The 24691-nt window shown below is 36.3% G+C and overlaps 3 protein-coding genes and 1 pseudogene across 3 annotated transcripts; 3 read left to right on the forward strand and 1 right to left on the reverse strand.

Annotated features, from left to right (window-relative positions):
* The first annotated feature begins 3877 nt into the window (after positions 1-3877).
* Positions 3878-4764, forward strand: LOC147293478 (pathogenesis-related protein PR-1 pseudogene; annotated as a pseudogene).
* A 1633-nt stretch (positions 4765-6397) lies between these two features.
* LOC147293479 (pathogenesis-related protein PR-1-like) lies at positions 6398-6916 on the reverse strand. The gene has a single exon (XM_086231078.1). It carries the CDS (start codon positions 6914-6916, stop codon positions 6398-6400), a length of 519 nt encoding a protein of 172 aa, XP_086087204.1.
* A 5623-nt stretch (positions 6917-12539) lies between these two features.
* Positions 12540-13682, forward strand: LOC147293480 (uncharacterized). Its single transcript, XM_086231079.1, has one exon. The coding sequence runs from the start codon at positions 12540-12542 to the stop codon at positions 13680-13682; it is 1143 nt and encodes a 380-aa protein (XP_086087205.1).
* An 8033-nt stretch (positions 13683-21715) lies between these two features.
* On the forward strand, positions 21716-23272 carry LOC147293481 (ferritin-2, chloroplastic-like). Its single transcript, XM_086231080.1, has 5 exons — positions 21716-21792; positions 21873-21933; positions 22092-22179; positions 22576-22673; positions 23174-23272. Exons 1-5 carry the CDS (start codon positions 21743-21745, stop codon positions 23270-23272), a joined length of 396 nt encoding a protein of 131 aa, XP_086087206.1. The 5' UTR covers positions 21716-21742.
* The last annotated feature ends 1419 nt before the right edge of the window (positions 23273-24691 follow it).

Raw genomic sequence — 24691 nt, forward strand, 5'->3', positions numbered from 1 at the left:
CTTGGTCCCATCGTATTGATCCATCTTGGGGGGTTTGGTGTCGCGGGAGACCTCAGCATCCAGAATTCTGCTGGTGTACGGGAGGGGGAGTTCCTCTCCGTGGTCGGTCCTACCTGTGTACCCCCTGGAGACCTCGACGTGGCCGAGCCGATCGTGGACGCTCCGGATTTGGTCCTGGACCAGAGTCCGGACAAGATTTTCCACGTCGGGCGGGGTCGGCTCGGCCGCATTTTCCCCCGAGCATTCGGCCTGGTTACCGAGTCTCTCACTCACCGGCTGGCGAGTGATCCTCTCGCTGACCGGTCGTCGATCCGACATGATCATAGTCGATCCCAGTCGGTCGCTCACCGATCGCCTCCCTGAGTGAGCTCCTGATGGGGAAGGATCCTGGCTGATGATGGGGCCGAGCCTATCCCCAATCGGGACCCTGGTTTCAGCCGAACCGACTGGACTGTTGGTCCCCAACCTTGATTGGGCCGGGGGTCGCCGGTTTGTATTCGGGTCGGCACGGTCTCCGTCCGAATTCCTGAGGACACGTTTCCCGAAAGCCGCCTGTTTTCGTTGAAGAAGACGGTGGGCGTTCAAGCACTCGGCCTGTTCAGCCGGGGGCATGTCCTCGAAGCCCGGGAAGACGTGATCCGAGTCCTGCCGATCGGTCTGGTCGTTCGGCTCGGCAGGAGTGCTTTGCCGAGAAGGAGACGGTGAAAGGACCTCCTGCTCGGTTCGGGTTCGGCGCGATCGGAAACCCGATCCCCCGCTGTTCTCGAGCTGAGCACGATGGCGTGCAAGTTCGCCGGCCAGCTCGGCCTGTTTTGCAAGCAGCTCATTATTCTGCTTCAGGAGTGCATTCTCTGCGGCTAGATGTCGCCGGCTCTCCCTAAGGAGTTTATGGGCAGCTCGGATTTTCGAGGGACCTTTGGACTTTGATGTCCTGGGGAGTTGTGCTCCCCTCGTTTTCTCAGGCGTCTCAGGCTGATGTTGTTCATCATTCTGAGATGTTCCTGAGGAAGAGCTGGTGTCCCGAAAGATGGTAGTCATGATGACTCGCGTGAAGGAAGAGCTTAGCACTTGCAGTGATGAACACAACGGCTGAAGTAACTTCCCACAGACGGCGCCAATCTGTTGATGCAAATTCTCGTAAGGTAGATGCAACAACTTAGATAAGCCGATCTGGCTGATCAGGTGCTTTGCTGGATGATGAAGTGGATGCTGGTTGAGATCTTCCTGCAAGAGAAACAAGGTCAAGGGAGATGGACCGGTGTGGTACCAGCCAAACACGCTCCGATGATGAAGTTAGTGATGGTGTTTGATGGTGGATGAGGAAGAACAAAGGAAGAACTTGGGAGAATGGGAAGAACAAGGCAAATGTTCTGGGTTATTCTCAGCAAGTTGGGTATGCTCTTGGGAGAGTGGAAATTTTGTATAAGTGTTTTGTGTGTAGATGCGTAGTCCTTTTTTTTTGCACATATGACTTGATATATATAAGCAAAGGAAACCTTAATGAGTAAGATACCTGCATGTGAATGAATGGTTGCCAGAGACCCACGTACCTGGTCAGACCTAGTTGCATGCTCAGCTGCCTGCTTCTTCAGCATTCAATGCTGCATTGAATGCTCCATTAAATGCAAGGCTGGAAGGTTCAGGCAGACTGCTCCAGTAGTCATGAATGCAAGCCTGATATCCCCTCTGTCAGAAGATTTGTGTCAGGTGCATTTAAGTGTGGCGGTTCGTCCCAGCGTGATCTTCCCGGGAATGGCGGCGGAGAGCCGAGCCGAGCCGATACAAACACATGTTCTTATGCGTAGACATAAAGTCCATGTGTGATCGGATCGGGCATGGGATTCAAGACCGAGCCGATCCAGTAGACTGGGATCCTTCCGAGCCCTAACTGGTTGACGCCAGAACTCGAAAAGAGACCGTGCCCCGTGCCGAGCCGAGCCGAACCGGAATGACCGTGGTGAGATGGACACTCGATCCATTGAAAGATCATCGGTTCGGCTCGGACCGAACATGGTGGGCCCGGCGTGGAAATTCGATCTGAGCTGGCAGAGGAAATGCTGACCAGTGATGATGTGGAGGTCAAAGTTTGACCATAGAAAGTCAACTCCGAGGTGGGTGTTGACCAGCCACGTGTCGAGCTGTGATTGGCTATTCGGATCGATGTGGATTTTCCCACAAACACTCCTCAACTGGAGAAAAGAGGTAAAGATCAACTACACACTCAGAATCGAATTCAATCCCTAAAAGAATGCGAACTAGATTTCCAAGCCATTGTCTTAGTGGTGGGCATTCCTAACCGAAAAAACTGAAAAATTGACCGAACCAAACCTTAAGGTTTGATTTGGTTTGTTCTTTTTTTTTCTCCATTGTTCGATTAAATAACCGAATCAAATTGGAATGGTTATCAGTTTGAGATGTTAATACCGATGGTTAAAACCGAAACTACTAATCCTTATTACTGTTAATTTATGAATCTTGGAGGAAATGGGCCTCAAGTCCATTTGGGTCCCAAAGCTCTTTAATTACTTATCGGAAATATATAAATTTTGAGCCTAAAAACTTTTTAAAATTGGGTTTTTTACATTTTTTTTTTCAAAACGTTATTGGGCCAGTTAAAATCGATATCTGAACTAATCCAAACTTGAATTACCGAAACTAGTGGTTAAGACCTTAATTGGTTCGATTATGGTTAGCAAAACCACCATACTAAACTTACCGGTTCATGCCGATTAGGTTCACCGAACCATGCCCACTCCTTGTCACCTTTATTAGCAATGAAAATTTTCTTCAATTTAACCAAGGTAAAACAAACTATATGTGATAGAACTATGCAAATCGCTAGCCATAATAATTTGATCAGTTTTGCTGACCTAAGGTGATAGAAATGCAAATTTAGATCATATTGAAAACGTTAACGAATTATAAAGTATAAAGTTGTCAAAATTACAACTATAAAAACAATCAAAATTGTAATTCAGGATGTTTCCTTTGGAAGCTAGTGCAACCACAGTATCTTGACAGCGCCTAGAGCTTCTTAATTATGCCATGTAGTATATGTTCCATGTTCCAGAGTCCTCCATGGTGGGCACAATGTCTCATAATAAAACAATAGAGAGCTCACGGGCGCAACATAGCAGAATTCACGAGACGCACTTCAAGCATATATATTCATAGATCAATCAATCACCACAAGAACCATCAAGGGTGCTTCTACAACACCTTCCAATTGACACCACTTTCACATTGGGGGCAGCAATTCATGTTATCGGATCATATTTGTGTCGTCTTATTTTTTGTAATCGTGTTGAATACTAATTAATTTAATTTAATTCAATTTGATTCATTTAATTAATCATATTAAATGATTCTACATTAATCAAATCCACTTACAATCATGTTGTTTTTAAATCAAAACATATATGTGGATCTTAAAATGAAGTTCATTTTTTTAATTTTCAAACAAAAGCTATCATTTTAAAAATAAACTATACTTCAATCATGAACTAGTCAAACCATAAAAGAATGGATTTCGATATGAATAACTCTATAATACCAAGTTTTTTTTTTTTTGCTGTTATTTATAATATTAGTTAAACATGTTTATTATGTCAAAATTAAGTTATTTATGTTTGACACTAACTTGATCCGTTTAGTGTTTGTGCTTAGCAGGTCTTGTTATTATATTCATATTCGTATCAAGTAAGGGTCAACTCAAGCTATTCAACTTAGTATCAAAATCAAATCGTATTATCATGTGGTTGTAAAAAATTACCACCCCTATTGTCCCCATCCACCACCAAATAAGCTTGTTGCGCGTGGTTCTCCTTTCTCGATCCCCCTTCACCATATCTTCTCTCCACACCCATATAAACCCGTAGTCCTCGTTACTGGCAGTGTCGCAAAACAAGAACCTAGAAAGGCACAAAATGAAACCCCATTTGCTCTTCTTCTTCATTCTCTGCACTGCTCTCACTACCAACATTGTCTCGGGTTCTCAAACACCTGAAACGCACCCACTGAACCCCAACAACAACAACGAGACCATACTAAGGGTCTCCAAGCAACTATGCTGGGGCTGCGTCGGAGAGTCCATACAGTTCCTCTTTGGCCACAATCTGGTGCGAGCAGCCAAGTGGGAGATGCCATTGATGTGGGACTTTGACCTCGAGAGGTACGCGCGGTGGTGGGCGGGGCTGAGAACAGCCGACTGCAAGTTGCAGCATTCGTTCCCGGAAGGCCAGTTCAAGCTTGGGGAGAACATATTCTGGGGCGGCGGCTCGGCGTGGACTCCGATGGACGCCGTCAATACGTGGGCCGCCGAACAGAAGTTCTACAGTTATCCGACCAATACTTGCGAGGCGGGTCAGATTTGCGGGCACTACACGCAGATTGTGTGGAAGAGTACGAGGAGAATTGGGTGTGCTAGGGCTGTGTGTGATGATGGGGATGTCTTTATGACTTGTAACTATGATCCTCCTGGTAATTATATTGGTGAGAAGCCATATTGAACAAGTTCAATTTTTTGAACACTACTTCAACTTCAAGTGTTCAAAAATAGCTATTAATATTTATATAGTCATTTACCTGTCAGGGTAAAAAATTATTGTATGTGACGGTCACATAATATAATTGTTGATATTTGTATGGTTGTATGGCTAAAATTCTAGTGTAAGTATGAATTCAAATATATGGCTGTCAAGATGAAGTATGTACGTAGTGCTACCAAATATATATGGTAATTTGTAAAGTAGGAGTTAATTTGTATCTTCCAATAATTTGAGCATCTTTTACAACTCTAGCTATGTGTACGTGAAAGTTATATATAACTTTTCTCTCGTAATATATATAGGTTTTGAGATATAAAAGTGAGTCATACTCCTAAATATATGCATACTGTGAGAAGAAAGTCATCACATGTGACTCTCACATATATACAAAAAAATTTACCTTATTGTGCAATCTCGAGTTTCACCTTGCCTCAAATTGAGCCCTAGCTAGAAATTCTTTAGTAGGGTCGGGCATATATATCCTCTCACAATAATCAGATCACGACGTCACGTGTATGAGAAATATGTGAAGAAGTAAATGTGACAGGGCGGTCATGAAGCTTGTGCCACACCCTAAAAATTTATTAACTTTTGCCCAAAAAAAAAGGGTACGTTCCTTACGTACGTGTGCCGATTTGTTTCCCATTTAAGAAGTTTATAAGAATTTTCTAATGTGTGATGGAGATGCGCAAAATTAATTTGGGATGTGAGACAAAATTCAAACGATCACCATGGACCATGGACATTTGAATGTTGTGTATATTTCATATATATCACGTTACCGTTCATTAATTCTGCATTATTCCACATTTGAAACAACTAATTAGTTAAAGCTTATAGGAGTGTTTATATATATATATATATATATATAGTAAAGGAAATATTTGAATTTTTTTTAATGGAAAATTTGAATTTGGAACCTCTCAAATACTGTAAAGATGAATATCATTAATTAATAGTTACTCGGTAAAGTTAGAAAAGTTTAAATGCAGATTCTTGAAATATAAACTTATTTTTGTAATGCACAAAATAAGACTACAATACATGTATGTACTTTTATGGGGCCATGAGAATATTGATATACTGTATGCATGACACGCTTGTAACTTTACAGTCTGTGTCATACTCGTTATTCAGGCTAATTAATATATATGGGTTGTTAGTTATCCTTCCAGCCCATATCTTCGGGACTTGGACCCAGTTCATATACGAATCATATCAAGGGAATTATCAGCTAGTTTCAACTTTCAAGGGCAAGTTTCGCCCAGCCAATCCCATCTTAATTATCGGATTTAAACATTCCTTTTGTTTTAGAAAATAAAGGAAGAAAGAATATAAATAAATATTTTTATTTTTATTTTGTGCAAAAAACTGTGTCAATTGGTATCCAGTCTTCAAGAAGAACCTAAACAAATTGATACATGCTATATATGAGCTCAATCCTCAATTTACAAAAAGAAAAAATTACATTTTTTTTCTGATGAAAAAACAACAATATTGACAACGACAACTCTAAAAACAACTATTTCTCGTAGTATTTTGTCAACTGATTCACCATATTTAAAGAAAACGAATGATTCATCTTGAAATAAAAAAAATCACATATTTACTCAACTTATCAAGTAGATTTGCAATCGAATTGACACCCAAAATTAAATGTGACGAAAAAGGACACCTATTGAAATTAAACATTAGTTATTTTAATTATTATTAAGGATTAACAAAATCCACAGAATTGAAGATCACATAATAAGATATATGTTATGTCGTATTCCATTTTGATAAAGGCATATATATATATAGCATGCATAAGTAATCCTATGCAACACTCATCATCTATATATATATGATTAATAAGGCCTTTCTCCAATGTAATTTCCAGGAGGGTCATAGTTGCAAATGATGAACACACCCCTCCCACCAAAGCAAGTGACTCTGGCACACCCAACTCTGGTTGTGGACCTCCACACAATCTGTGTATAATGCCCACATTGCTGCCCTCCGGAGCAGGAATTAGACCAGTAGCTGTACCACCTCCTCTCCGAAACCCAAGCCGCCACGGCCTGCCCCGGCGTCCAGCCGCTCCCGCTGCCCCAAAAAATGTTCTCACCATAAGGTCCATTGGAGTGCCTCAAGGCACAGTCAAAGCGCCTTTGGTCTGCATACCCTTGTGCATACTTTGCCAACTTTGAGTCCCACACCAATGGCCTCATTCGGAGAACAGACCGAGCAGCGTTATGAGGAGCCAAGAATCTGTTGGCCTGCTGGCTTAGACGGCTTTGCCTTGTGGCTGCAGCATTTGTGGTGGTGCTTGAGATCAGGACCAGAAATATGCTGATGGTGAAGTAGTGGTAGTACAATGTGGACATTCTATGAAAGTCTAAGTCTTTCATTTGGAAGAATGATTTAGAGGGTGTACTTATAATTTAGGGGGTGTATTTATAAATTATAATATAGAGGGTGCAGTTGTTGGGATTAGGGGGGGTATAAAAGTGTCAAAACTCTGGGGTGGCACCCATGTTCGATAATGATTGCCACATTTGTTTTTGTGGGGGGACAAATTGGACAAAGGTTTGAACTTTGAAGCTATCAAATTTCATAATTTCAGGGTGGCCTGCCCATTATTTTATGTTTTCCATTATACTCCAAATTTATAATAGATTCGAGTATTCGACTCTAATTTGAGAGATGGCATTCGTGTTAAATATTAAAAGAGTTTGTTTGGATTGTCAAATTTTATTCATCAAATGATTTCAAGGTATATCATTTTTTTTTTATCATAGCTATGCGAAGACTTTCTCAAGACCAAAAAATATATGAAGACTTCGCTCAAAGGTTTCTTCTATTAAAAACTGCACCAACCTTTAAAAAAAAAAAAAAAAAGAAGAATAATAAGAGTACCAACCTATAGGTGAAAAATGACAAATCTTAGTACGAAGTCAATACTTTCGAAGTTCACAGTACAGCTTGCAGCCTGCAATATTAAAATTGCTCCACAGTCCACACTAATTGGTAAGTACCACGCAAACTTTTTTTTTTAAAAAAATTAATATTCCATCAATATATCTTCAAATAACATTATAAAATTCTAATTCATTTATTGACCGAAAATAAAATTTTTAATTCTTTTAGACTTTTATTAATTTATGTGTTCAGTCTTGTTTTTTTGGTTAATGTTGACGAGTATATCATGAATTCACAGTCAAGAATCTTCATAGTAGCAGCACCCCTAATTTTGCAATTTCGAATTTCATTGAATTTCAGCTCTGTTGTCTTTGGGTTAATATATTAATATTAATTCTTGGGTATTATATATATTACCTCAATCAACGGATGGTTTAACGGGTTTGAGATTGATAACAACTACAAAGACACTTTTCATCAAAACTTTTGACATAATTGTATTTGAAATTTATTTATTTATTTTTGTTTTTTGGTCTTATTTATTTACTTTTGTTCATAGGCTAACGGGCCTAACAAATACAGCAAGGCCCAAAGGTCAAGACAAAGGGCAAGCCCAAAGGAACAGCCCAACAGAAAACATTAAAGAAAATAAAATGTACAGCAACTTGTAAACATTATTTCATGGGTTTGATTTGACCACAAGCTGGACATACTCTTAGCTATTGGAAATGTGGATTAATAGGAGAGCTAGAGCTAAATAGCTGGGAAGGTGAGGACCATCGGAAAGATGGGAGGGGAAGAGGGTGGGTTTGAGATCAAGGTGGGGGGCTGAAATGTTATTTATTATAATTTTTTTTCCTTTAATTTCTTTTTATATTAAAAGTAGTACCTCATTTTATTTAGATAATAAAAAGGTATTCTTTAATTTTATTTAAAGATAATAAGAGTAAAAATATATATTTTATTTATTAATCTTAGTTAACTATGGTTAATGCATATGACCAAGGAAGAAAATTTCGTTTTTTAGGGAGGTGGAAATTTTATCAACATACCCAATAATTTTCGTTTAGATTTCGGAAAATTTCCGGAAAACTTCGAAATTTCGCCGAAATTTTTGGAGGCAGAGAGAGGAGGGAGAGAGGCAGAGCCGCCGCGTCACCGTCGCCGGAGGGAGAGAAGAGATTAGGGAGGAAGAGGCAGAGCCGCGCGCGCCGTTGTCGGAGGGAGAGAAGAGATCCGAGGAGAGGACGGGGAGGGGGAGGGAGAGGGAGCAGAGAGAAGAGAACCTGGAGGAGGAGGGAGTGAGGGACTAGGAGAGAGAAAGAGAAGATGAGAACTGAAGAAGAAAGAAAAAAAAGGGAGAGGTCAGACTGGTTTGTGACGCAGGGGAGGAAGAACTGAAGAAGGACGCAGGGGAGAACTGAAGAAGGAAAGAAAAAAGAAAGGAAGAGAAAAGAAAAGGAAAGAAAGAAAAAAGAAAGGAAGAGAAAAAAAGAAGAAAAGAAAAGGAAAAAACAAAAAAGGAATAGGTCAGATGGTTAGTCACGGGGGGAGGAAGAACTGGGGAAAAAAAAAAAAAAAAGGAAGAGAAAAGAAAAAAAAAAAGAAAAAAAAGGAAAGAAAAAAAAAATCATGTTTCGTTTGCGTCTTCGCGCTTGTTAACCCGAGATCTTTCTAACAAGACTAAAATCAAGATTGGACTTTTCTTAATTTTTATTGTTTCTCGATGGCTCGCCGAAATCACTTAAAATCTAAATAACTCACCAAAATTAACTTCGAGGTTCGAAAAATGTTATGTAAAATTTCATGAGCTTATCTCGATAAATCTTATTTTTCTACGACTTCAAATTCATTTATTTTCTTCCAAAATTTCTCAGAAAAATTCTAATATCTTCAAATCAACAAGATAATTATCAATAAATCATTATTTACTTCAAAATAAATTATAAACCAACTTTCCGGGATACAATCTATTTAAATTGTGTTTGGTTATTGGGTTAAGTGGTTTAGAAAATAATAATACATGTTATTTTCTTATTTGTCCACATATATTTTAAGAACAATTGGATTCAAAATGATTAAATATCTCTTAAAAAGAGGTTATTTTTATATAATTGTTAATTAGTGAACCATTTTTATTTAATAGTATTTGCCTCCAGCGCACATTATATTCAACTTATATTACATTAAACCTACTATATAATTTGATTTTTTCAATATTTTTTATCAATGTAGTAGATAATATGTTACATAAATATATGGTTAAGTTTCATTCAAAATTTCCGTCGTTTTTGTTTAATTTTGTCGAAATCGAAATTTTAATCGAAATTTCCACGAAACTTTCCGTCGAAATTTCCATCGAAAATTTCCTCGAAACCGAAATTTTACTCCTTGCATATGACACATGGCAAACATATAATGATGTGATGCTTTTTTTTAATAATAAAAAACTAATTTAGAAAGACTAAAATATCTTTATTTTTAACAGAAATATTGACACAACTGTAAAGAGGCTGTACATTACAATTTTTTTTAAAAAAAGGTGACAAATTAATTCAATTTTTAATTCGAGTGGTGAAATACAAACGGAATCATAATTCAGATAAGTAATTAATAAAAAAGCCAAGAAAATAACTAAGCTCAGGAAATCTACAGGCCCAAAACTAATAGAAGGCAACAAAAAAGCGTCAAAACCACATGCCCAAATCTAAACAAGCCCTAACCCAGTCCTTTAACACCAAAAACAACCTATCTCTAAGACAACCCCATCGCAATAAGCGAACCCCAGCCCCAAACTTCAAAAGATCCCAACAAGGAAGCTTGGATTTGAAGATGGCCTCAGTGGAACAAGTCAAGAGAGTACAATGAGGTTGCTCATACGAAAGTAGATTTTTTTAAAAAAATTTTATCAAATGATATTGGAAGAGAGGACGAACTCGAGACTTTGGGTGCATGGTAAATACACTTATCCACTTAAAATTATAAGGCCCCATAAGTCAAATTTGGTTTATATGAAACAGATGGTTTCTTTTGGTTAAAGGAGAGTTCTGATTGTCTTATGGATTGTATCGTTAATGGCTTTCCTCTAATCCATATCCACTTGAATAAAGGTTTGAGGTGACCATAAGTTATCGGGGTTAGTCCAAGTGATATGATAAGTCTATCTTCGATTCCCACCAATGTAACGCAAAAAATTTGAGGTAACCATAAAGAAAAAAGCGATAAACTTTAGAGTGATTGATCTATGAGAAATTATGTCCTACAGCCACTGTATGACACATGACTATAGATTTTCTATTCCTTACGAGGGTATAGATTTTCTACCATTTTTGTAGCCTTTAGTCTTTACTCTTTAGGGCCTAATTCTTAAGCTTTGAAACATTATATATTTTAGGGTTTTTTTTTAAGAGCCCAAATGAAGGGCCCTATGGACAAAACAGTCCACGGATATATTTAATACAAACTGGCCTAATATTTAATGGTCCAATGTCTTTTTTTTTTTTTTCTTTCTACTGAAACCAAGGAGTGAAATTTCGAAAATTTCGCCGAAATTTTTGTTTTTTTGGGATCCCGAAATTTTATCACATAACCACGAAATTTCGGTAATATTTCGGCGAAATTTTCGAAATTTTGATCCCCTTCATTTGCATTTATGTGAAATTTCGTCAAAATGTTAGCGACGCTGTGAAAATTAGAAATTTGGTTGTACAGGGGCCGTACCTCATCACTCGGATTTTTCTCCCTTTTTCATCCACACACTCAGATCTCACTTTCTTCTCTGTCTTCCCTACGCAAAAACTTTCTCTCCCCTTGCCTCCTTCTCCGGTGTGCCTCTCTCTCTCTCTCCCTTCACTCTGCGATCTCCGCCCGCAACAGCAGCCTCTTGCCTCCTTCGGCGTGACTCTATCTCTCTCTTCCGCCTGCGATCTTGGCCTGCGATCTCCGCCTTGCCTCCTTCTCCGGCGTGACTCCCTGCCGGCGAGACCTCTGCAAGTTTGTAAGTTTTAACTTTTAATTTTCCAAAAAAACAGATGGATAATGGATTTGTGAAAACTGATGTATATGTGTATCAGTGTATATGCGTGACTCCCCTATACAGTAAGGCTGATGTATATATGAAAAAACAAACATCATACCCAGCCACTAATTTTTTCTACTTTACTGCCACAGACTACCCAAGTTTGTAACTTGTAACTTTGTAAGTAGTTTTAAACAAATGATTTCGGTGACAAAAATTGGATCTGCAAAAAAAAAGTAATGCATGATCACTTGTATTCTGTATGTCTAGACCCAAATGTCAGACTAAACATTCATGTATAGCGGATATATACATAATACAATTCTCAATTCAAATAAAAACTTGATATACATCATACATCATAGAAAAGAAAAGTTTTATTAGCTTGAGATGGTCCATCTTCTATTAGTCTTGGGTGTTCTAGAGATGAGACAATTCAGTAGTATATAATGTCTTTGCTTTTGGAGGTCTCATATATGGCTTCACTAATTAGCTGCTTTCTCTGTACGGAATTATACTGATTAATGAATTAGAAAGGCTAGAATTCATAATATTCTGCAAATTAATGAATTATACTGATTTTATCACCTTTTTTATAACTTGTTTGGTAATATAATGATTATACAGCCACTTCTTAATTCTTATAGAAACAAATTTATTTATTTTATTTTATTTTATTTTGCTATGGCCGGGATTGTTGCTTCTTGTTCTATAACAACGTTGAGGAGGCAATTAATCTTATCTAAGAAATGGATGATTTGTTTTATATAGAGTTGTATGGATAATTTGTTTTATCTAAGAGATGGATGAAGATTAATAAAATAATAGAGTTGTTTTGTATATTTTGTTTTTCCAAAAATTTCCTATCAACACGCACTGATCTACCCATTTTCTTGTTTCACAGTTATTAATGTATATTTGATTGTGATTTTTCATATTTGATTGTGATTGTGTATTTCTGTATATTTGATTGTGATTTTGCATATTTGATTGTTATTTTGCATATTTGATTCTTATTATGATGATTGTGAATTTGTGATTGTGTATGTCTTTTGTTATTAGGTACTAATATGGACAGTGGAGGAAGAGCACATGATTCAGCTTGGGAGCATGCACTTGCAAATCCGGCTAGTAAACAAGGTTCAATATGCAAATATTGTGGCCTTGTAATGAAGGGTGGTGGAGTGACAAGACTGAAATACCACCTTGCATGTATGGATCCTGGAAGCAATGTGAAACGTTGCACTAGTGTCCCACCAGAGGTGAAAGAACACATTGCAAACACCTTGAGATATAAACAACAACAAAGGAACAAGAAAGCACAACAAATAGAAGAGATTCAAGCAGAACTTCGTGGAGAAGGTCATATAAACTTGAGTGACAGTGACGACGACGATGATGATGATTATAATGATGATATGGGGCCTAAAGAGCGAAGAAATTTGCGAGCTGCAATTCAACAATCCAAAGCAGCACAATGGGATAGGGAAAACCTACATAAAGTCCCGAATAGGGGACAAGGTTCTGGGTCTAGTAGTGGTTCACAGTTGAGAAGAGGATCAAGCATGAGGGAATCACAACCAACACCCCCAGTAGCACCAAGCCTCTACAACTCATCTAAAGCACGCCAAAAGAGTGCTAAAAATCTCTTTTCTGGAGGGTCAATCAAAGAGAAGATGCAGGGCTTGATAGCTAAGTTCTTCATCTACGAAAATGTTTCTCCTTTAAAAGCAGCATCTCATCATTTCAAAAACTTGGTGATAGGATGTCAGCAGGCAAGAGAAGGAGTGGAACCTCCATCACCCTATCAGATACGGAATGTATATTTGGAAAAGGAATTTAATGAAATGCAAGAGCATGTCAACAACTTGAAGAAGGATTGGGCAACTTATGGTTGCACAATCATGTCCGATGGTTGGACAGGTCCAACCAAGTTGTCTATTATAAACTTCATGGCATACTCAAGAGGTAAGACTATATTCCTTAAGTCCATTGATTCTTCAAATTGCTTAAAGGATGCAAGATATATATATGGGCTACTGAAGGATGTAATGGAGGAGGTTGGACCGGACAATGTTGTTCAAGTTGTCACTGACAATGGTTCCGCATATGTCGCCGCAGGGAAGAAGTTAATGAAAAAATATAATGTGTACTGGACGTCGTGTGTGGCACATTACATTGATCTCATGTTCACCAGTCGATTGCTAAGGTGATAAAAAAGGCTCAAAAGATCACAAATTTTATTTACAACCATAATTGGTTGTTGGCAAAGATGCGTGAGATTTGTGGTGGAGATATTATTCGTCCTGGTCCCACCCGATTTGCTACCCACTATCTTGCATTGGATAGTTTGTATCGAAAGATGATTGGGTTGAAGAAATTGTTCACTTGTACTGATTGGGGCAATAGCAACTTTCGGCGAGGAGAAGCAGGACAACAAGTGGAATCCATAGTACTTGATCACTCATTTTGGCAACAGGTGCTTAAGATTTGCGGTTTGTTAGAACCTCTATACCTAGTTTTACGTGTTGTCGATACAGAGGTGTATCCTACTATGGGATTCGTTTATGAGTTGATGCGTCGTGTAAAGGAAGAATTATTACTTAAACACGGTGCACGGTGGGTGGTAAAAATCATCGATGATCGATGGTTTAAAACATTACAACACGATTTGCATGCAGCAGGTAACCTAAATATGTTTAATTTAAATTTAGTTCCGCATGTTTTTTCATTGATCTAAGTTATCTTACTTTAAATTATTGTTACTAAATATGTATTTCAATATTTACTTAATGTAGCCCACTATTTAAATCCTCGCTACCAATATAAAGAAGGCGTGGCAAATGATGGTGAACTTATTCGGGCTGTGCACAATGTATATAAAACATTGGATCCTTATTCAACAGAAGTTGCCCAATTTGGAAATGAGGTGAAAATAACTTGCCATAACACTTTAGTTTACTTTGTGAAAATAACTTGTCATAACACTTTAAAAAATTTAATTGTCTTAAGTTTTATATTTTGATGGATATTGTATGATTGTATCTAGCTAACTTATTTCAAAGATGCGAAGAGAATGTTCGGAGAGCGAGCTGCAATTGCCGCTAGATCAAAAATGTCTCCTAGTGAGTATACACCGTACTTTTATTAGTTGGATCAATTGAATGGTTGAACTTACACTCATAATTTTGTACAATTCAGGTGAATGGTGGATCATATATGAGACTGATGCACCTACTGTAAGAAAATTAGCCATCAAAGTTCTTTCACAAACGGCGTCATCATCCGCTTGTGAAAGAAACTGGAGCACTTTCGCTCTCATACACACCAAGCAAAGAAACAGGCTTTCATATAGTAGGTTAGAGAAGATGGTCTATTGCTACTATAATATGAAGCTTGCAATTCGAGACAAACAAGTTGAGGAAGATCGCGTCGACAACTATGATCCGCTGGATATGTTTGAAAATTGTATAGGGGATGATGATGCAGAGGAAAACCAGCTTTATTAGTGGATCATGCCCATCCATCTAGATGATGACGCAGACAATCCAGATCCTGATGTTGCAGCCCAAGCACGCCAAGAAGGTATTAATGTGGAAAGAGTTCTTAATGAGGAGGTGGGCCCTACTGAGAGTTTTGAGGAACTTATGCGAGGTCCAATAAATCGCAACGAAAATGTTCCCACTAATCCTTCTCGATCAGGCAACTCTGACACAGGATCAGACACACCTACCAACAGTAGAAGTAGAGGTGGTGGTGAAGGTGGTGGTGGTGGTGGTGGTAGAAATGAAGATAACACTGGAGATGATCAATACGATATCATTTGATTTACTGGCGAAGAAAACTACACCCATGCAACACAAGCTGAGGATCATGGGAGTAGGCGTGCAGGACGGGGAATTGGTGCCATTGGAAAGGACTACAATCGTAGGAAAAGAGGTAATGTAGGTATGATACCAGAAGAAGAGGATTCGTTATCCACCACTTTTGGTTCTATGGGGGTAGCAGATGATAATTACAATTATGGGCAAAACCCTCCAATAGTATACCCACCATATCCCTTTTACTTAGGTGAATCTGGCAATAGCTCTTCAAATGAGTATGGCTATGGGCAAATCCCACCACAAATACCACCTCCTAATCCATACGGTTGGCATGTTGGGAATTATATGCAAAGTTATGCTGGAGATGTATCTTGGGGTGATTATTCTTTGCAATTCACCTACTCTGCACATGATGATACTGAAGACAGCGAAAATTTTGAACCTGCTAGGAACTCTATGTGGTATTGAATACTTATTTAATTCATGATTTAAATTTGTAATATAAATAAATTTGAGGTGTTATTTATATAATTATTAATTAGTGACCCATTTTTTTAACAGTATTTACCACCAGCGCACATTATATTCATCTTATATCACATAAAACCTACTATATAATTTGGTTTCTTTAATGTTTTTTATCAATATAGTAGATAATATGTTAAATAAGCATTCAAAATTTCCGTATTTTGATCGCAATTTTCGTCGTTTTTATCTAATTTTGTCGAAATCGAAATTTTAATCGAAATTTCCACGAAAATTTCCGTCGAAATTTCCATCGAAAATTTCCTCGAAACCAAAATTTTACTCCTTGACTGAAACTGTTCACCTAAAATTATATAAAATTTATATTTATACAAATGTCTTTTGTCTTTTTTTTTAAATATACATATAAATAATGAATAAACCAACAGAAAACACAAAAGTACAATTATTTGGAATCACATACAACTCTAATTTTTCTACTTATTATTCAACAGTTTCATGGATTGAACATCTAGTAAAAAAAGAAGGGACATGTCGAGCTCTTGCCAAAGGGAATGAGCACTCGACAATGCACAAACACGCATCTCATTTTATAATGTGGGCCAGTTTATCATTCTAAAAAAATGGTTAAACTTTTTTTAACAGAGACACATTAAGTGAGTTATTTTATCATGACAAACTTTCAAGTGGAGCTTTTTATCATTTATTAATTATCTTTTGAAATTTTGTATGTAATTGTTTCTTTTCTAGCAGAAAGTGGATGCAATAAGTTCTTTTCGACATGTGAGGATTACTTTTTTTTTTTTAACAGAAAAAAAAAGAGTTACATTTTTTTTTAGTATATCATAATTCCACGTTTTTACCTGTAAGAAAAGTCATTTCTATAACTATTAACAATATTTAAAGACATGGAAAAAAATGTTAAAAATGAAATAATAAAGAGAATTTATTTTGGGTCTAAAATAATAAATAGAATTGACTGACAAAAAGAAAAGAAATAGAAATGTTTAAAAGAAAAAACCCTTATTTGGTTTAAATTTTTTTCATTTTGGTACAATTTTAAGTTGAGCATTTGAAGGTTGGTGTAGTGACATGATCATGTTTTTTACTACAATAACTATCATATTTTTGGAGTTTTGAAGTTATCTTTTGTTTTGGAATTTTGTGTTTTATTTTTTGCATTAGCGTATTAATATTGAGCAAATCTATATGAAAAAATGTCATTTACATTACTATTATTTTGACATAATTGTTATATGTTTCTCAAAACACAAGGACATTGGTGGATGTTAGAACACAAGCACACCGTGTTCCAACGTTTGCAAAGAAGGTTCAAACGCTCAACATAATATTCAAACGTTTACTTAAAACAAGATTGGATAATTCAATTTGTTACCACCCCTCTAATTAAACAGAGACATTTTTTGAATAATGCTATATTTATCATATTCTTATACCATATTTTTATACCATCTCACGTGTCATTATTTTATTGGACAAAGTTTTTCTTTTTCTTTTTGGGTTTTTATTTTTATTTTTTAGTGTCAAATGTATGAATGCCATGTAAGTTACCACATAAGGTGGTATAAAATTATGGTATAAAAATGTGGGATATCTAGCACTACTGATATTTTTTTTATGTGATGGGTGTTACAAAAAGATTTGGCCGGATTCTCTGTTATACTTGTTTTTAATTGTTTAAATAGAAAATTAGGATTAAATACTAAATCTCAATAATTTTTTTGGTATAACATGAAAACTATATAATATTTCAATTGAACTACCAAATTTAAATGTAGTTTTTTAGATTAAGTCACAAATATGTTGGCCCCTTTGATTTGAGCCTTTTTCATTTGACATTTTTGTCCTTTGGCCCACATATGATGGGTGTTAGTTAAAATTTATAAGGTTTTGACAAAATTGCCCTTGAGGATTTTATATTATCTTAAAAATTTGCTAATGTAGTCTCAACTTCACATTTAGTTGTGACTATACAACACTCACAACTTCAAATTTAGTTGTGACTGAACGACAGTCACATTTAAGCTGTGACTTAATTGAATTTTTTTTTAGAAAAATTATACTACAATATAGTATAAATAGAAGTCAAAACAATACTTTTACTCAAAATAATACATAGTCTGGTGGTGTGAGTTGTCTCTTTTAATTTACCAAGACAGTCACAGTTAAATTGTGACTGAATTGATTTTTTTTTTAATACAATATAGTATAAATTTATGTAATATTTGTGAGGTAATTTTATTTTTATTTTTTTATTGTGGTGGCATGTGATGTAATATTTGAAAATTCTAATATGTTTTACTTTATTATTTTGTTTGACTTTTCAACTAGTACCTAATCTAAAATGCTATTTAATTTTGATACCTAAATTAAAAAGTTATTGAAATTTAGTAGTTAAAATCAATAGACCTTTGTTTTAATCGTTGTGATGTGTTACAAAGCTAAGAGTTATTGATCTATTAATGTGATGTCACACACACACCTAAAAAGTGTTATGAATTCATTTTTTTTCACTCACACATTCTTAATTAGATTTAGCTATAATTAAATGTTGAACAAAAAAAAACAAGTAGAGAATCAAGATTCGTGACAAACCCAACTAAATTATAACACATGTACAATTTTTAATATCTAAAATTCTAAACCACAAAACCTTACCCTTATTGATAGTGCACACACTACAAGAAAAACTGTCATAGACATCACTTCTTTAATATCAGTTTTTACATTAACCGATATTATAGAGTTTTAGATATCAGTTAATTTTTTAAGTGATATCTAAACTCATTCACATATCACCAATTTTTGTTTCCGATATCTAAATTTTACAATTTGGATTAAGATTTTTTTAAAATCGATATGTAAGCCACACCATCTGATATCTATACTTCACCTAAAAAAAACACGGAGAATTTTTTCCCCAACTTAAGTTCCCAACCCCAGCCCAGTCACGATATCCCTCACAAAACACACACATTCCCATCGCGCTCTCTTCTCTCTTACCCTCGCTCACACTCACTCAGTCCGTCTCTCTCACTCGATCATTCTCTCTCGTTCTCATTCTCAGTCGGCCCCCAAATCTTCATCTCCCCAAACCCTCACTGAACCCCCAGACCAGAATCCATGAGGTCTCTACCTCATCGATCCTGCTTCTTAAAAATTCCCAAAGGCTTGAGAACTCTTCACTTGCAGACACATTCACTCAGACTCCATCAGACCAAACTCAGCTCCTTCCCTCTCACCCTCGCTCATTGAGACCAAACTCAGATCGACCAAATTCTCCTTCGATCCCTCTATCTCTCTTTTCTCTTCCTCCTAAACACGATTCACTCATCCAAAATTGCAAAACCCCCAAATTCTAGGGTTTCACTTTCTCTCTCTGATGGAAGGCAACGACAAGACCTCGGGACCAATGGTACGAGATCTATCACCCATCGCCTAGGGTTTCACTTTCTCTCTCTGATGGAAGGCAACGACGAGACCTCGGGACCAATGATACGAGGTCTATCACCCATCGCCTAGGGTTTCACTTTCTCTCTCTGATGGAAGGCAACGACGAGACCTCGGGACCAATGATACGAGATCTATCACCCATCGTCTAACACCCATCGCCTAGTATCCGTCGTCTAGCTTTTTGTGTAACACCTATCCAACTCCGACTCTGTTCTCCGAGAGCTCTCTCAGGTACTCTCTCTCGCTCTTGCTTTTTGTGTTTTTTATTCACCTTGTTTGCTTGCTATACTCTTCCTTCGGAAGCCTGATTTTCTCTATTATTTTTGGGAATTTTGGTTGAATTTAGACAAATTTTCTCTACTATTAGTTTCCGAAAATTTTTAATTCTTTTAGGTCTGGGATTGGGGGTTATATGTTTCAAGTTCTAGGTATTGCTACTTATTCTCCTATCTTTGTCATTGAAAGGGCAGTTATGATTGAGTGGCATCTCACAAGATCTGTGAGATGTCCAGCTTATTTTAAAATGATTTTGATGTATTATGAATTGCATTTTTTCTTCATTTCAGGAACTATCTGCGTATCTTTTAGTCATGATCTTTCCATAGCTAATGTTTGCCTCGTTTTACCTCTTCCCTCCCTCTTTCAACCTTTGAGAAACCAATTGGGATTATTGGACGTTGGGACCCCTAAGGTAAATTGCTATTGATGGACACCAGTCAATTGATAGACTCCAGTCTCCACATGTACCTATTTTTTAAGAAAGAGTTGGGACCTTTAGTGGACCTTATATCTTCTATAATTGAAAGAGTTGCCCGACATGTATCATTGAACCATGGTTCTTTCAAGGGAGTCATGCATTAAAGATTAAGGATTTGTTGATGTAATTAATCGTCCCTAGCCTTGAAAGTAACAAGGAGAATTCTTTTAAATCGAAGTAGTTAAAGCTGATTTTAAAGTACCATTAAGCAGGAAACAATTCTGGTAGCATTTCTTTATGTCTCTATCACCAAATATAATTTCATTTGGGCACACTCTAATACATATTAGTTTTGTAAATAGTCACTGTGGACTGGATAATTTTTTCAATCATATGAGACACATAACAGTTTGCAGGTTTGTACTAGAACACAACTAGTTCTTTTCAGGTTTTGATGTTTCTGATTCCAGTATTATTTTGTACACTTGGTGTTATGTTGTAGGACCTGTGGCATGGTCCCCCACTTGGATTGCAATGGCATCTTCTTTAACTGTCACTATCAGGGTGTATTCTTAGAATGCTAGGGGTGCTATTGATATTTATGAGTCTGGTTTAATGGGAAACTCCCTATGATACTCTTCTTGTGTTTCTTCTTGTGTTATGATAAGAGGGTAGATTTTAATAGATAACATATTTTATCTATAGAAGACGTAAAACAACTCATCTTTTGGCCAAGGCAGTTGCTAAATAATGTACTTATCTTTTTTGCTTGCCTGTTCCAGTTTGTATATTTTTCCTCTATTTTACTGAATTTAGTGGATTATTCTGTACTCACATCACCTTATTAAACTTTTATTTTTCTATAAGAACATATTTTCCTGTAGAATAGCGCATGCTTTTGTGATAAATGGTCTATCCCATAATTCATGTGACTGATGCCTAGCAGTGATGCAACTGACTAGAGGACAGAAAAGCCGCTAGTCCAGTAATGAATTGATTGCATCAAAATAATTGCTTATTTGATGGTTTAATTGCTAGTTCTCTTAAAGCATTGCCTTCTTTTCTTTTCATTTCTTTGACCCCTTTATTGTGGCTTTTAAATCCTGTTTGGAAATTTCACATAATTTGAGGGCATATTGGAAATTTCGCTTAGACAACTTAAGACAAGTATATTATGAAGTCGAACATATGCTGATCTGAAACTTAGTGCCAATCTAATGAACTATTGTTAAATTTGAATGAAAAGTTGCATCAGACCCTTCTTTTTATTTTCAATTATTACTTTATATAGGTGGTTCCTCAGTCCTCATTGTTATCCTCATTGTTATATAGGCTAGCTCCAGGCTCTATGTCTTTTACAAACTTGGAGTACGTAAGGGTTAGGAGGGTAGTGAGGTCCCCTATTGGTCTTTTGGTGACTCGCTCTGTATGATCCCCTCTTAAAATGGCCAGCCATAATGCTTGAGTGGAAATGCAGTAGGTAAAAACAGAGCCAGAGGGGGTTACAAAGACATATATGGAGAGTGGCAGCAAGGTTTTAAGGGCTCTTTTTGGAGCTCTTCTACTTCTCGGTGTCTTCTGGTTTTTCCTTGCTGGAATTCACCAACTTGGAACCATCTCTATGTAAGTGTCTATGTATTACTTAAGTCTTTAAGTTTCTTATGTCTTACACATTGGACTAATTTACACATTGGGTTATGTTTGTTTATATGCTCTGGTTTCTAACGTTTTATTTGTTTCTTGGTGGTGGAATTTTAGTGTGGAATACAACGTCTTGTACATTTACCATGCCATGTATGCCTACTTCGACAGGGATAATGTCGCACTCAGGGGTCTTGCAAAGTAATTTCTTGGAAATCTTTGAACTATTTTTTAGCGTTATTTTACAATGATTTGGCTATTTACAGTTTCGTTCTATACAGATTTTTCAAGGAATCGAGTGAGGAAGAGAGGGGTCATGCTGAGAAGTTTATGGAATACCAGGTGTTTGGTTTATTTCTTATATAGTATATAATGCTTTATGTGTTTTTTGGTACACTGTAGGCTTTAAATTCAGTTTCTCATTTATCAAATTGAATTCCTTATATATGTGTATATATATATATATTTTTTTTCTTTTTCTTTTTTTGGGTAACTCTCAGAATATACGTGGTGGAAGAGTGAAATTGCAGTCTATACTGATGCCCCTCTCTGAGTTTGATCACGCACAGAAAGGAGATGCTTTATATGGTTAGTTTCATTGGCCCTCGCTTGTGTATTTGTGATAAGAGCTACTCTTTAACAATAACATTTTGTCCCTTAGACCCGAAATTATCATTTACTCAATTAGGATTTACATAAATTATTTCTCGAGTGATGTGCTTGCATGAAATCGTGTTTAAGTTATTCACAGCACAGTATATTTGAGGTTTGAAGAAATTTGGATATCTACTTAACAGTGAAAAAATGTGAAATATGTCATTAAATCTGTGCTGAAATATAGATAAAGAAAAATGACAGAACGAAATATAGATAAATATTTGAGTTTTGTGGTGATGATTTTTCTGTCATTGGACCATTCAAGGACTAACATGCTATGTATAATTGTTATTAGTGAGCTCAAACTCTTCTTATTTTTTGATTTAGCAATGGAGCTTGCATTGTCTCTAGAGAAACTGACAAATGAAAAGCTGCTCAACCTACACCATAAAGACTTTGTTGAGCTAGCTAGGACTTTGTTGCTGGTTTTTAAGACTTTGTTGCTGGTTTTTAAGACTTTGTTTTCTGGCTTTGCATCTTTTTAATTTTTTCTGTGTATGTGTGTTTGGGTTGGTGCTGTGTGCATTAAAGAGTGTGTTTGGGTTGATGGTCTGCATTTCTCTTCTATTTCCATTATTTTTTACTTGCATTATTGCTGAACTCTAGCTAGGCTGATACTGTGACTACTCATTTATACTTGCATGATCCATTTTTTGAATCATATATATGTGCAGCCATTTGAAAGCCCTTGCTGAATGCACGAAATGTAGGCCATATGAATTCAATATATCAGATAAATTTAGATGATATATAACTTACATAAGATTGCAGCCATCTAAATTCAATACTTGCTGCAATCTTATTCATGCTTTTGGCCTATATTTTTTTAATGCCATTTGGGATCCTTGCTGAATGCACTTTTAAATACTTTGGGATCCTTGCTGCAATCTTATTAATTAATGCACTTTTCTTTCTTGTTTTTCAGTGGAGTAACCTGAAGAGCAAGAGGAGCAGTTACACACAGGAACAAATAGATGAAGTCCGGGTTGAATGGGGAGATTATGTTTCCATGAATTTTATTTAGACCAACATGCATGTTTTTGGTAACTTTTTGAGCATTTTGTTGTAGATATGAAGATATATACTAGCTAGTTCACATTCAAATCTTTTGTATAGGCAGAATTTAGGCCTAGCTGAATTGCACTGTTATGCCTTCATTATTTTTGTACATGTTGGCATGTGTTTAATTAGGATCTAGCTAGCTAGAGATGGATAGTGATTTTGGGGTATAAATGATGAGGGCTATCCATAAGTCTATATGGATTTGTAATCTTATTTTGTTAACTTCATTACTGAGTTTGGATGTTGGATTCATTTATATGAATGGAAGAATTTAAGTTGAATTATGGTGTAGAAGCTTAGTAATTGTTGCGTGGATGGATATTTACCAATTAGTTTTTATCAATATCAGAAGCCTATTGCATATCAGATTATGTAAAAATGCAACGATAAGGAATGAAGTTTCAACATCATTTTTTTTAAAAAAAACCGATATCTAAATAATATTTTTATATCAGATTTTAATTACAAAACCGATATGTTATACATCTTTTATATCAGATTTTAATTACAAAACCGATATGCTATACTCATTTTATATCTGATTTTAAATACCAAGACGATATTGAATACATTTTGTATATCGGTTTCAAAATTACTAATGATATCATAAGTATCTTACATATCGGAATGTAGTTTTTAAGATATCAGAAATCATTAATATCTGATAACAATGATGGTATATCATATCGGATTATCAAACAAATACGATATCTAATATAATATATATATCAGTGAATAACCGATATGTAATATGGGAGAATAGATATCGGCACGCATTATATCGGTTGGAAACCTAAATAGATATCGGTTTATCACTGATATATATGAAGGTTTTTCTTGTAGTGACATGCTATACTTTAAGTGGATTCGTAACACTACATCAATACGTCACGTGTAAGGATGTCAACGGGGCGGGGCATGGCCGAGTTTGCCATCCCCATCCTCACTCCTTAGGGTTAACGGGTACCCCGTTGGGTATGCGGGGTTCCGATAACATTTTTAAATATTATTTTTCTTATTAAAATGATAAAAAATATCACAAATATATAATATATATATATATATAGTACATGTAAATTATACTAAAATACACAATATTCTAACATAATATCTTGAAACTATAAATTATCAACATTAAACTTGAGAGATGAAAAAAGATTAAAGCTAAAAATTGAAAATTCATATAAAAAAATATATATAAAATATTAAATGAGGAAATCGGGAGGGGGGGTGCTGGGAGTGCTATTCCTATCCTCGCCCTATTCGGGGCGAGTCCCCGCATGGATAGGGTTCATGGGGAAAATTGCCATCCCTAGTCACATGGTATTACCATTGCACCCACAAAAATTTCCTTCAAATGCCAATTGAGATTTTTTTAGCA

Source organism: Dryas octopetala, chromosome 2 (genome assembly GCF_963921425.1).
Source record: "Dryas octopetala chromosome 2, drDryOcto1.1, whole genome shotgun sequence".
In the NCBI taxonomy this organism is placed as follows: Eukaryota; Viridiplantae; Streptophyta; class Magnoliopsida; order Rosales; family Rosaceae; genus Dryas; species Dryas octopetala.

Excerpts from the sequence above, each read along its gene's own strand:
- LOC147293479 (XM_086231078.1), bottom strand. The coding sequence starts at position 6,916 with ATGTCCACATTGTACTACCACTACTTCACCATCAGCATATTTCTGGTC.
- LOC147293480 (XM_086231079.1), top strand. The coding sequence starts at position 12,540 with ATGGACAGTGGAGGAAGAGCACATGATTCAGCTTGGGAGCATGCACTT.
- LOC147293481 (XM_086231080.1), top strand. The coding sequence starts at position 21,743 with ATGTATGCCTACTTCGACAGGGATAATGTCGCACTCAGGGGTCTTGCA. Across the intron at positions 21,793-21,872 it reads GCACTCAGGGGTCTTGCAAA|ATTTTTCAAGGAATCGAGTG; the intron begins GTAATTTCTTGG and ends CGTTCTATACAG. Across the intron at positions 22,674-23,173 it reads TAGCTAGGACTTTGTTGCTG|TGGAGTAACCTGAAGAGCAA; the intron begins GTTTTTAAGACT and ends CTTGTTTTTCAG.